Source organism: Nilaparvata lugens, chromosome 4 (genome assembly GCF_014356525.2).
Source record: "Nilaparvata lugens isolate BPH chromosome 4, ASM1435652v1, whole genome shotgun sequence".
Classification (NCBI taxonomy): domain Eukaryota; kingdom Metazoa; phylum Arthropoda; class Insecta; order Hemiptera; family Delphacidae; genus Nilaparvata; species Nilaparvata lugens.
Genome location: NC_052507.1, coordinates 76,453,914 through 76,466,536, shown reverse-complemented (window position 1 = coordinate 76,466,536; position 12,623 = coordinate 76,453,914). Strand labels below are relative to the sequence as shown.

The following is a 12,623-nucleotide window of genomic DNA, read 5'->3' as shown; positions in this document are numbered from 1 at the left end:
ATTGTACAATTCAGAACTAGAAATAATTACCTTCTTTTTTGTCATCAGATTCATCTGAAGGGACTTCTATCAAGTTCTTCCCCTTTTTGGGTCCCCAAGACAGCTCGTCACACTGCTTATCATAGGATTTATTATTTAAAGCTTCTCTCCATGCGTGCCTGTCTTTTACCTAATAAAAAATTGAAAAAATCGTTTAATACTATCTATTGTAGACATCAATACTTGAAGATTAATGAAGTACATTAATAATCACTATAGGCCTATAATAGTTTAATCAATTATTGGAAGTAGAAAAAGTGGAGAAAATAAATGTTTGAACTAATAAATTCAGTAAGTCAACTGACAGATTAATTAAAAAAGAATACAGTCAAGTGTACATAAACAATCAGAATATTAAGTTTGTTTTTTGGTCCTGCAAAATTGATTCTTTAATATGTGAATATTTCCTTTTTAGTGATAATAATGTAAAATATTTCTTCTATGTTTGGTTTTGAAGCATCCAAATTTAAAAATCTACTTTGTGAAAATAATTACAGACTGAAAATTAGAGTCCGGTCTCACAAGGTGTCAAATGTATCACTTGATATTAGCATAATAACTACAAGACTTGACCTATTTCGCACTATATATCTGTAACCATAGAGAAACAATAGCATAAGTAGATATTTCATGGTATAGGTCGTTTATGTCGCAACTTTTACTGTTATCTCAAGCTAATAGTCCACGTACTTCTTTCCTGTGAAGCTTTATGACGCTGGTAGTCTCTCATATTGTGCCGTTCATACACTCTTACCCGGTCAAAACAGTAAAAATCGACAATAATCGGCTTGAGATAACAGTAAAAGTTGCGACATAAACGCCCTATAGCATGGGATATCTAGTTACGCTATTGTTTCTCTATGGCGTAACCTTATCTGAATTTGGGAGAGGAATACAAGGTTACCTTATTTTTTCTCTCCCTATCATTTTGATGATGTACTTATTGTATGAATCAATAAGGTTACCTTATTTTTTCTCTCCCTATCATTTTGATGATGTACTTATTGTATGAATCAATAAAGAATAAGAATCGCATAAATACTCAAATGCTGAATTTAATCTGAAAATACAAATTCATAATTATTTGATCTTTCATGCAATACAATTACAAAGAAATAATTCAATTACCTTGAGTGTTCCTATATGTCCAGCGTCAATTTTATCTTCAGTTTCTAGTATCATGAATCTTAAGCTGGAAATGAGTATCTCATCAAGAGGGGTATCGGGCGGGAAATCCAAATGTGCATTCAAATACTTGGTTTTTACAGATTTTTTTATTTCAAGTTGGTCAGGATCCTGTAGAAAATTTACATCTATTATTATTATTTAATCATTGGCAGAATCGAGAAGATTGAAACCGTAAAATTATGGAGGCCGTAAACAATTCCATACTAATGCTTGGAATACAAGTCAATTGGTATAGATGGTATATATTTCAATAGCTAGGTTCATTAAAAAAGCAAGTTCTTTATTTTAAGGCTGTGCAAAGGCTAAAAATAAACTTTTTACTCGAGATATTTTTCCAAGTTTTTCGATTTGTATATCAACAAGCTATCGAAATGAACAAGTTTTTTCGGGAAAACATTTTTTTTCTGATCATTACTTTTTGAAATGAAGTTTGAATTTTTGGGACGGAACATTTCAAATTCGGAAAGAGATAAATCCATGAGATTTAGAGGATAGATTCTTCATGGTATTGTTGATCTAGTAAAACAAAAATTTTCTGAAAAGATCAATTTTTAAGATAGTTATTCAATTTAATGAAAATAACTTTCAGTTGAGTTATTTTTGGTTATTTTTAGTAAATTGAATAACTTTTTCAAAATTTGATATTTTCAGAAAATTCTTGTTTTACTAGATCAACAATACCATGAAGAATCTATCCTCTAAATCTCATGGATTTATCTCTTACCGAATTTGAAATGTTCTGTCCCAAAAATACAAACTTCATCTCAAAAAGTAATGATCAGAAAAGAAATGTTTTCCCGAGAAAATTTTTTCATTTTGATAGCTTGATGATATACAAATCGAAAAACTTGGAAAAATATCTCGAGTAAAAAGTTTATATTTAGCCTTTGCACAGCCTTAAAGAAGACAGGCTGATGTAAGGCATCAATAAAGATCCTCCATTTAGATCTTTAGCTTTCAATGTGTGATCACATTGGATAGGTATATGTGCAAGTTTATAAGACCTAGTGTGTAAATGAGAAACAAAATCTGGAAAGAGCAATAGGAACACTCACACTGGAAGTGAGCAGTTGTGTTCAGTGTGAGCAGCTAATACATGCAAGTCACAACGTGTTTCAATGGCACTTTCCAGTTATTGTTTTTCGGCTCATGCATGATCTGACGTGCACTTGCACATATACGCATTCAATACGATCAAAACCTTAGTCTGTAGGCAACTCAAGATTGAAATGAAATAAAAATATCCTTCAGATGGAAATAAATGGGAAATTGCATTTGTTCAAATGAATAATTGATAAATAATTATTATTTAACGAAAATCCCAATTAAATGCTGTAAATCACCCCGAAGATTACTTCTACTGCAAATATTGACAATAGGGTTAACAGTTAGATGGAAATTCGATGAGCGCTCCCGGGCTGACAAATAATTTTTGTATAGTAGCGCTCATCGAATTTCTATCTAGCTGTTTACCCTGTTGTCAATATTTGCAGTAGCAGAAGTCTTGGAGGTGGTTTACTCTTTACTGCATTTAATTGGAATTTCCTTTTAATAATAATTAAAAATATCCTTCATTAGGCAGAGTTAGGACTTTCAAGTTATCTCTACCACTCAAACTTATTTAATCAGTTGAAGATTAATTTGAGATAAAAAATTCAGATTGATGAAATAAGTGTTGAATATACCTCAGGCACAGTGGGATTGAGTTTAGCGTGCGGACACCGCTTGACACTATCAAGAATGCGCGGCTTATTCTTTATTAGCTCTTTGCGCAGCTGTGACTCCCGCACACCGTACTTGTTGAGACTATCAATGAGCGCATTCAGGTCGGCCTCGTCCCTGTAGAAGGACCATGTCGTGGTGGGACCACGAGCGTGCACGGGACACAGCGCCGCGTCACCGGTGCACATCAGGTTCCACTTTGACGCCGTCTCTTCGGCGCCGGCCTCCACCTTGACGCGGGCCGGCGACGATGACACAGCGTCACCGTTCTTCTCGGCCAGCAGCGGCTTCTTGCTGGGACTTGGCGCGCTGATGCTACCGCGGGATGTCGCTGTCGCCGTTGCTTTGCCCACGTTCTCCTTGTCGCTGCCCTCATCGAACAGACGTCGCACGTACTTCACGGGCGAATCGGCCGATAGGCTGTCGATTATATCTCTGCAATCAAAGTCGTTTCCACAATTTCATTTACAAACAAGGTAATCTGTAATCTAAGGCATTCATTTATTTCCCACAATTTCTTAGCATAAATTACCATTAAAATAAAAACAAAAATCAAATTAATAAAATGTACGTAATATTCCAAATACAATATAAAATTTACTCAATATATGAAGAAAATTGATTTTTTTATAATTGGTAGTACCTATCTATAAGTATAATAGGTACATAGGTAATTTTCTCACCAGCGGGCAAAGAGTTTCTTTTTGCTGGTGATGCATAGATTTTATATAAATTTTTTAATTAATATATATGTATGAATAATTATTTTCATTTATTTATTAATATTTTTAATGATATGACATATTATAAAGAGTTTGTAATATGTCTTGTATATTCAAAATTGGCAATAAATGAATTGAATTGCATAGCATATAGGTTCGTCAAGTACCTATTTTGACCAGTACTGAAAGAATTGGGAAGTTGAACTTTTCAGTACGTCAAGTTTTCAGTTAGCCAAGTATCTATTTTGACCACTTCTTGAGAAACTGATAGAAATTGGAAGTTAAACCATTCAATACGTCAAGTAGCTATTGTGACCAGTAAAGTAATGCTAGAAATGTGAAGTTGAGCCATTCAGTACGTCAAGTTTTCAGCTAGCCAAGTACCTATTTTTTTACTAGTTCTTGAGAAACTGATAGAAATGAGATGTTGAGCCATTCAGTACGACAAGTTTTCAGCTAGCCAAGTACCTATTTTTTTACTAGTTCTTGAGAAACTGATAGAAATGAGATGTTGAGCCATTCAGTATATAGCCATTCTAGTTTGACCAGACCTTCAGATACCGAAGTAATGGAGTAAAGTTGAGACATTCAGAGATGCTACGTCAATTTTTACCCTCAAATTATTGTCTTGAGTTCGGAAGAAGGTATAAATTACTAGTGGCCAAGTAAGGTTTGTAAGGGGAGTGAACGAAATTATGCCATTTGATTTGCTGGAGAAACCGTTTCCGTTTGGTTGCATCAGCGCTGTGAGTCCGAGTTGTCATGCATCACAACAATTCCGGAATATATTAGATTTAGCAATCTTTGTTTTCAAAAACAGACGGATGTATGAAGAGAACCAGGTGAGTCCTCATAATTCAAGATTTAGAGGTTTTGTTTACCCACATCATAGACTTAGCCTGCTGGAGAGTGGCCCGTTTTATATGGGAATAAAAATATTCAATTCAATTCCAACTCACATAAGAGAAATTGAGGGCTTGAAGGAGTTCAAAAAACAGTCAGGGAATTCCTTATTGTATTGTGTCCTTACAGGTTAGCAGACTTCCTTGTTGGTTAATGTTTGATCAATGAGAAGAGCATAACGGAGTGGAGGTGAATATTTTTTCACTTTGAACCTAGCACTGTGATTTCTGTTTCAGTTTGGTATTTCTCTGAATTCTGACCTTTCATAAATTATCAATATAGGTGTGAATTATTCTACTTTGGACCACATTTTCAAAGTATATTGATTTAAAGTATATTTTGTGTCACTACTTTTGCTTTAAAGCCTTTTCGTTTCAATTTCCAGTTATTTTGAGGATTTTTTTAAGCTACTCTCACCAGCGGGCAAAGAGTTATCTTTTTGCTGATAATGCCTAGAAATATTATAATTAGTTTTTCTTCTGTCATGTATATGCATGTATGTGTAATTGTATTATGAACATTTTCATTATCAATCTATCTAAATTTGAAATTCTTTGTTTTATTCTGATTCATAGTTTCAGATTGAAGATTTGGTGTTGAAATTGAAGTGAACATAACCTACATAATATTTGGACGATTTGTGACAAAATCAGGAAATTGAAGAAGTTTTGGGCAATAGCCTGTTTTTTTCTTTTCCGACTATTATATTGTTCGCTCTATCTAATAAATAAATAAAATAAAAATTTTTATTTTTGCTCGTGTATGTATGTGTATGAGTAAATTGTGTGTTTTCTTTTTGGCAATAAATGAATTTGATTTGATTTTTGAAATCTGTTGTGTTCTATTGACTGTTGTGTTGAAATATGAAGGATGGTAGTATTATATTAGATTACACTTCATATAGTCTTCGGGAGCGTTGCTCCCTTAATGCAGTTTAATAATTGTGACGAACAAGTAGTAAAGTAAGTCATTTCAACTGACGTATTTCATTTTCCGACACCATTACAGCACAATATCATCACTACTAATAAAGTTTCCTGCGTAAACTTGAATCATACTTCGTTGCATTCATACTGAACTATTGTCTTTTGCTTGCAAAAACGAATGAAACTAAGTAACTAGCACTTGGAGGAAACTCAAGTGATTCAGCCACGTTTGAGGGTCTCTTCTATAACAACTACAGTTTACGGAGGTAAACTGTTATAAATCGAAAACAATTGACGATTGACGAGTTTACGTAGGTAAACTGTGTTATAAATCGAAAACAATTGACGATCTGGTCGCACCGATCACAGTGCGTTTGGTGGGGATGACAAGCTGCTCAGGTCTATCACCCCCTACCACTTGTCTGTGTTTTATGAAAATTGATCGGAGATTGAAAAAATTACCTATATAATAGAAATTTATGTATGATAATGTAGAATAGATACATACCTGGGCACACAGACGCCAGGATTGGGCTCGTTGTGCTCGACATAGAGGCCGGGCGTCGAGTAGAAGAGCCAGTAGCGACGGAATGCCCGATCCACGCCCAGCGGCAGGCATTGCACGCGCAACTCCAGCTGAGCCAATTCGCGCGCTTTCAACACAAGGTTCTTGCCCATGCGCATGCGTGTCTTCGGCACCTCCCCCTCACCCCCCTCTCCATCACCGCCAGTCGCCTCCTCCTTCTCTTTCTTCTCAGTTGCCTCCTTGTCGCTCTTACTTTTGTCCTTGTTCTCGCCAGAAGCGGCTTTCTGTTGTTCTTTCAACCTGGCAGGACACACCAATTGCAACAATTCAGAATTTGAAAATAAAGTGAAAGTGATTAAGCTTCAATTTATTCAAAAACACACAAACCAAATAAGGAACAAAATACAAAAATCAAAATGGCGAGGGCTACATCTCAATTTCATCTGGAAATTGGAAATCTAAGTATCCTTTTTCTATGACTGTTATTCACTACATGTTCCTACATATTAATGTCATTAAAAAAGGGTACTCTAAGAGCCGGTTTCCGAGCTCGGGATTTATCTAAGCTCTAGACTTTAAACAGCTGTAGTCAGAAAATTGACTTTCCGAAACGGGGTGTAGTCGCAGTTTTTATGATAATCTTTATTTTCTCATTTCTATAATTGGAAACGTTTATCCTCGACGAAATTAAACATTCCTAAATAACTCAAAATAGCTAAAACTTTACACTATTTTCTCTTTATTTTATTTTGTGTTCAATTTTCTAGTTTTTCGAAATTTAATTTAATTTGAACGTGACTATTACTATGACTGCGACTATGCCCACTACCTCCGTAAACAAAGCCATAGTGCATTCGTGTGACGTCAGCACAGGTAGGGCTTCTACACCAATAAAAACACTAGCTGATATAGATCAGCTGAGATCAACGAATTTTCATTGGTGTAGAAGCCCTACTTGTGCTGACACTAATGAAAATTCGTTGATTTCAGCTGATCTATATCAGCTAGTGTTTTTATTGGTGTAGGAGCCCTACCTGTGCTGACGTCACACGAATGCACTACGGCTTTGTTTACGGAGGTAGTGCTACGCCCCGTTTTGGAAAGCCAATTTTCAGACTCCAGCTGTTTAAAGTCTAGAACTTAGATAAATCCTAAGCTCGGAAACCGGCCCGAAGTAACCATTTTTTATAACTGTTAAGGTAGACGCACACAGATAGTCATCGGACGTACGGCACGCATCGGACGGATCGGATTATTATATTTGATGCATTGTTTTCAATTGGAGTGCGCATACCTATCCGCATCCGTTTAGGTATGCGCACTCCAATTGAAAACAATGCATCAAATATAATAATCCGATCCGTCCGATGCGTGCCGTCCGTCCGATGACGATCTGTGTGCGCCTAACTTTATTCACCACATGCTCCGACAAATTAATGTCATAAAAAAGGGTACTTCAAGATTTTCAATTTGCAGATACAAGTATTAAATACAAAGTAACAGGGTTCGTGGTGGGATTAGCTAAAATGGGGGAGGATTTTTAGGATTTCCAACTATGTAATAGAAAATCCTTCCATTCTTGGGAGGATATATAAAGAATCAGAAAACGTGAAGGAAATGTAAAAGTTGTTGACAATGTTATGGTGATAAAATACTACCATTTGAACAATTTATCAATTCATTTATTCGTAATTACAGATCATCTAGATATGGATGGGAGATTGATTGATTGAGTACTTTATTTATGTAGATTACAATATACTGGCTTATACACTTATAGCCTTATATAATAGCTTACAATACAGCAAAATTATAGATGAATTTACATAATATAGACTAAGAAAATAATTATTGAACTGTATATGATATGAAAAAGTAATTTGTAATATAATAACTATAGATATTATATTGTTATGCATCTACATAAATTGACGGAGCTTTTATGCAAGAGCGGAGAGAGAGAGCAACAAGCTTAGCTCAAACCGTACTTATCCCAAATTTTATTCTCTCACATTTCCAAAATCCAAAATATAGGTTGTACTTCAGTCACTTTCAAGAATTTGAGCAATTTTATACATTGGATGCGTATATGTGCAAGTACACGTTTGATCATACAGTTGAGAAACAAAATCTGGAAAGAGCAATGGGAACATTCACACTGAACGTGTGCACGTGCTGGTGGCGTTCAGTGTGAGCAGCTACACACACACACACACACACACACACACACACACACACACACACACACACACACACACACACACACACACACACACACACACACACACACACACACACACACACACAAGTCACAACGTGTTTCAATACAATATTAATAGTTATTTGTATATCTAGAGTGAAAAGTACGAGTTTTTCTCCCTGTGGGAAAAAGTTTGAAGCCCGAGGCGAAGCCGAGGGCAGCAATTTTCCTGAGGGAGAAAAAGTATTTTTCGCTCGTGATGTACACAACATTTTTCCTCCATCTACATTTTTTTATAGAAACTGCAAATAAAATCATTCTAATAACTTACGTATTGGTGACAATGATTCCTAACAACATAACCTAAATCTAAAACCTAAAAACCGGTCGTCTGATTGGCACTGCCGATTGCGCTATCTATCGGCAAAAGTTGTAACAATTATATCAGCTGAGCAGCTACCAAAAATGGCTGACTCCAGACCACGCGGTTCAGATTTGAATTGCAGATCAAAAATATTTGTTGGCTGGTATTTTGAATAGAATAAAATATTTTTAAAATTGTATAAATTTTTATCGTCTACTAATATTAAGAATATAATAATTATCATACAAACATATATTTCATGAGTTGATCAAATTTCTGGTTGTGGTATTGAATTCAGTTGACTCAATGACAGACACCTCTATTATGCTTTCTCATCTGAGCTTAGACCTTCTAACCTATTACAATGTAAGTTTCAAAATAGAGATGCTCCCCATGTTATTTAAATGGAGTCACTTTTACTCCCTAGGGAGTTTTTCTGTTTTTACTACCGAGAGCGGAAAAGTGACACTTTAGTATTAGGTTTCAGGGAGTAAAGTAAGTACTTTAGACAGTAGGTGGAGGAAAATAGAATATATTTCTTTCCAAATTTTGTTTCTCGGCTCATGCATGATCTAACGTGCACTTGCACATACACGCATTCAATGTGATCATACCCAAAGTCCAATTTTATGTCCAACAATAAAAAAAAACTAGAAATTTTGAATTTAGGAGGATGAGGCGCTTATTTGGGTTTCCCATAGTTGAGCAGGTTAATCTCCAATAGAATTAAATTCCATATTTTTTTCTAGACCTATTATTTTAGATATTTTGTACTTTTTATGTTTTAATTTCTTGTTTGTATTTTTTTAAAGGATATAAATTTATTTATTACTTGGAATTCCATATTACACTTGATAATCACTCAGTACTTTTATTCAACTGTTTTTTACCATTCACATAATATATGTAATCATAACTTTAAACTAATTTAGTTTTTGATAAATTAATAGAAGAAAATCAACTGAAAACGTAGAAGACTGAAAAACTTCTAACGTTCAAAATATTTGAAAAAAACGCAATGTGTTTCCCATGTTGTTAATGAAAACGACTGCAGTGTCATTTCTATGACAACAAACTATGGCTGTGATACAAGACCTGAGCCAGTAATGTAACTGTAAATCAATTCATTAGTTTAGCAAAGCCACCGAGGTCCTCATGCCGTTCTCTCTTCCGATCAGCAGCAATAATGACTGTCCCTGCTCTTTATATATATTACGTATTGTAAAGCGTTTTTTAACGGCTTCACATATGTAGGGTGAATCTTGTACTAAATCAACGGTGTTGAGGTTATAAATTTTGTAATTGCGTGCGTGGACGCTAAGTGTACACCAGACTGATTGATTCACTACAAGATTCAATACAATTGTCGGAATCGCGGGAGGCCTAAACGCTCGCTCACCCTTGATTCTTCTAATGACAGATTGTATAGTGATGAAATTTTTATAAGCAGTGTAGCGATCGCTAAACACTGAAGACGGATACCTTAAAATTATTACCTGTGAAGAATGAGCATACAAAATCATACAGGTCGAGCAAAAATCCCGATGTAGATAATTTACGGGACTGTGTCTCTAATAAGTTCTGAAGGATTAAAACATGGTATTTGGACCAAATATCGTTCAGAATATATTTCGAGAACAGAGTCTTGTCGGGTTTTAAGCTCTATTGTAGGAAATTATATGATCTCTGGATGCATCTGCTGTACTGTTGATGTATTCGCTCCTAAGTCGAGGTTGGTAACAGATAAAAGCTGATATATGAGCAGGTAAGGATAAAGAACAAATATCTCGATCTGACCCCACTCACTACATCCACTTAGACCTGTTCCAATATCCAGCTTAATTCAATTACTGCAATGATCGTATTCGATCGGTTCTTGATGATATAGAACGTATCAGACACAATAATTGATAGGCTTAAGAAATAATCGAACTCAGAAAACGAATTAACAAAATTGAAATATATTATAATAAAATATATGATCATACAGTGCAGATTCAGAATTTGATTTACAGGTTGATAATAATTTAGCATTAACAAAAGAGTTAAAAATTTTCTTGTGCTTGCATGACACCATGCATGATTCGACAGAATTTTACAATTGATAAAATTTAACAGTTTGTGAAAAAATGGTGAAAATAAATTATAAAATATTTTAAAAAGTTTGCTCGGGGTCGTGGTTCTGGCAGCGGAGGATAGTTAATCAACTGCAAGTTCTTATAAATTCTATAGGAATAAATTCTAGGCTCTTAAATAACTAAAAGCGCTTGTCGGCGTGGCCAATAATTTAACGAAGAAAATTTTATATTTTTCTGCACTGAAATATTTTCGAAGCGTAGATTGGGGCCCCTTTTAACTTATAACTCACGTGAATTTCCTTGGCGGTCGTGGTTTTCTTCTTTGGATCAAAATCGTTTGGTCGGCAGCAATCCAGGCTTCGGTCTCAGCACGTGGGGAATTTTAATTTAAATATCTCCTTCACCAAATTAATTAAGGGATGATTTAACTTTAAACTTTTAATTTATCGATTGATGAAAAATAGATTTACAAATAACAATTAGAATAGCCTAAAATATTGGCTCACAAATAAAACATATAAAATCAAACGAGAATTTTTTACGAATAGGTCTTGGTAACTATAAAGAGATCTGAACGGTGAGGATTTCAAAAGGGAAGTGAAGTCTTTTTCTCTAAGCTTCTTGGCTAGACCTTTCTTCTGAGAATCTCGGTGTAGTAAATTTGCATAAAAATTTGCCATTGGTAGAACGATTGTGACGTAGACGTGACGTCAGTGGCAGGCAGTAGAATATAATTCCTTTAATTACAATAATAACTCAGTTTATATAATTCTTAAAACTGCTCAATCTTCTAGACCTAGTCCCTCTTATACAATGTATATGTGCTAGCGTATATGATAAGGCAGGTTTGTTGTCTGATAGTAGATTAACATATGTTGTTTTCAAACGATCACCTTTTTGGTGCTATTTCTATGCACTATCATTGGCTTAGGCTTGCCAAAGAGATTTAATTACCATGTGGTTCAGTTGAAGTAATAATTAATAAATTAATATTCTTATACAATTTTTATTATGTTTGAGAATGTTATAATTAATTTCTGCTGTTTTTATCAATAATATGCTGTTCATGATATGACCTAGTTAGTTACAATAAGACCTGACATTATAATATAATTTCTTAAGTAATAAATAATTTCAACAATAATATAACATTTTATTTTTTATTCGAAATTCTTTTTCCTTTATTGATAGTTTTATAATTTTTAGGAATGATATTATACCTTGCATGAAACTGGCATGACATTTGACCATACTTTGAATCAGTCAGCTGTGTTCGAACTGCTTTAAACATCTGATCGGCAGTAAACAAAGTGTAACCTCAAAATTCAATGAGCAATTCATAAATAATTCGTGCTTTATTTGCAGAATAATTACAATTTTATTGAATAATTTTCTAGAAAATATTCAGTACAGAACGGTACTCTTATCTAATATACAGTTACTGATAAGTAAGCTTTATCGCTCGGTCGCTAACTATTCCTTTAGCAAATTCTTTCATTTTAAAAGGTAATCACAATTTTTCTCTCTTCTCATGAAATCTATTTGAAAGATTCATCACAGTATCTATCTTTGCCTTCAAATACAAGACAAAGTGGACAACAGGGTCAAATATGCATAGTCATAACACAAGATCCAGAGGTGCGTTGATAATCTAGCCACACAGAACGACCTTCTACAAATCTAGCTCGTTCGTTCGTTCGTGTCAGGTGATTATACTTGTATTATATGCCTAAATTAGAATAGTAATCCACTGTTATAGCAGCTTCGTCATTAAAATTAAAGAGGTCTTGTCGATTGCATGCTGGTGCAAGACGGCACTTTAGGAGGTGGTCATCTGACTGGATGTCTCCACAGTCACAATAAGGATCATCAATCTGCCTCCAAGTAGTGCGGTTTTCTTTAGTGCAAGCACACTCTGCTCTAAGGCGGTTCAGAGTTTTCCATTTACTGTACGG

At 34.7% G+C, this 12,623-nt stretch overlaps 1 protein-coding gene across 3 annotated transcripts in view; it reads right to left on the bottom strand.

The window, feature by feature from the left end:
• LOC111049001 (bromodomain adjacent to zinc finger domain protein 1A) overlaps nucleotides 1–12,623 on the bottom strand; it is an 80,210-nt gene that overhangs the window by 31,974 nt on the left and 35,613 nt on the right. For all 3 annotated transcript variants that reach the window (XR_005571135.1, XM_039426507.1, XM_039426508.1), the window contains exons 12-15: nucleotides 6,009–6,326; nucleotides 2,913–3,384; nucleotides 1,168–1,335; nucleotides 31–169 (exon numbers count right to left, since the gene is read on the bottom strand). Coding sequence is in view for 2 of the 3 variants with exons in the window: in XM_039426507.1 (XP_039282441.1) it covers nucleotides 31–169; nucleotides 1,168–1,335; nucleotides 2,913–3,384; nucleotides 6,009–6,326 (1,097 nt within the window). In the remaining variant the exon portion in view is untranslated. The remainder of the gene's footprint in view (nucleotides 1–30; nucleotides 170–1,167; nucleotides 1,336–2,912; nucleotides 3,385–6,008; nucleotides 6,327–12,623) is intronic.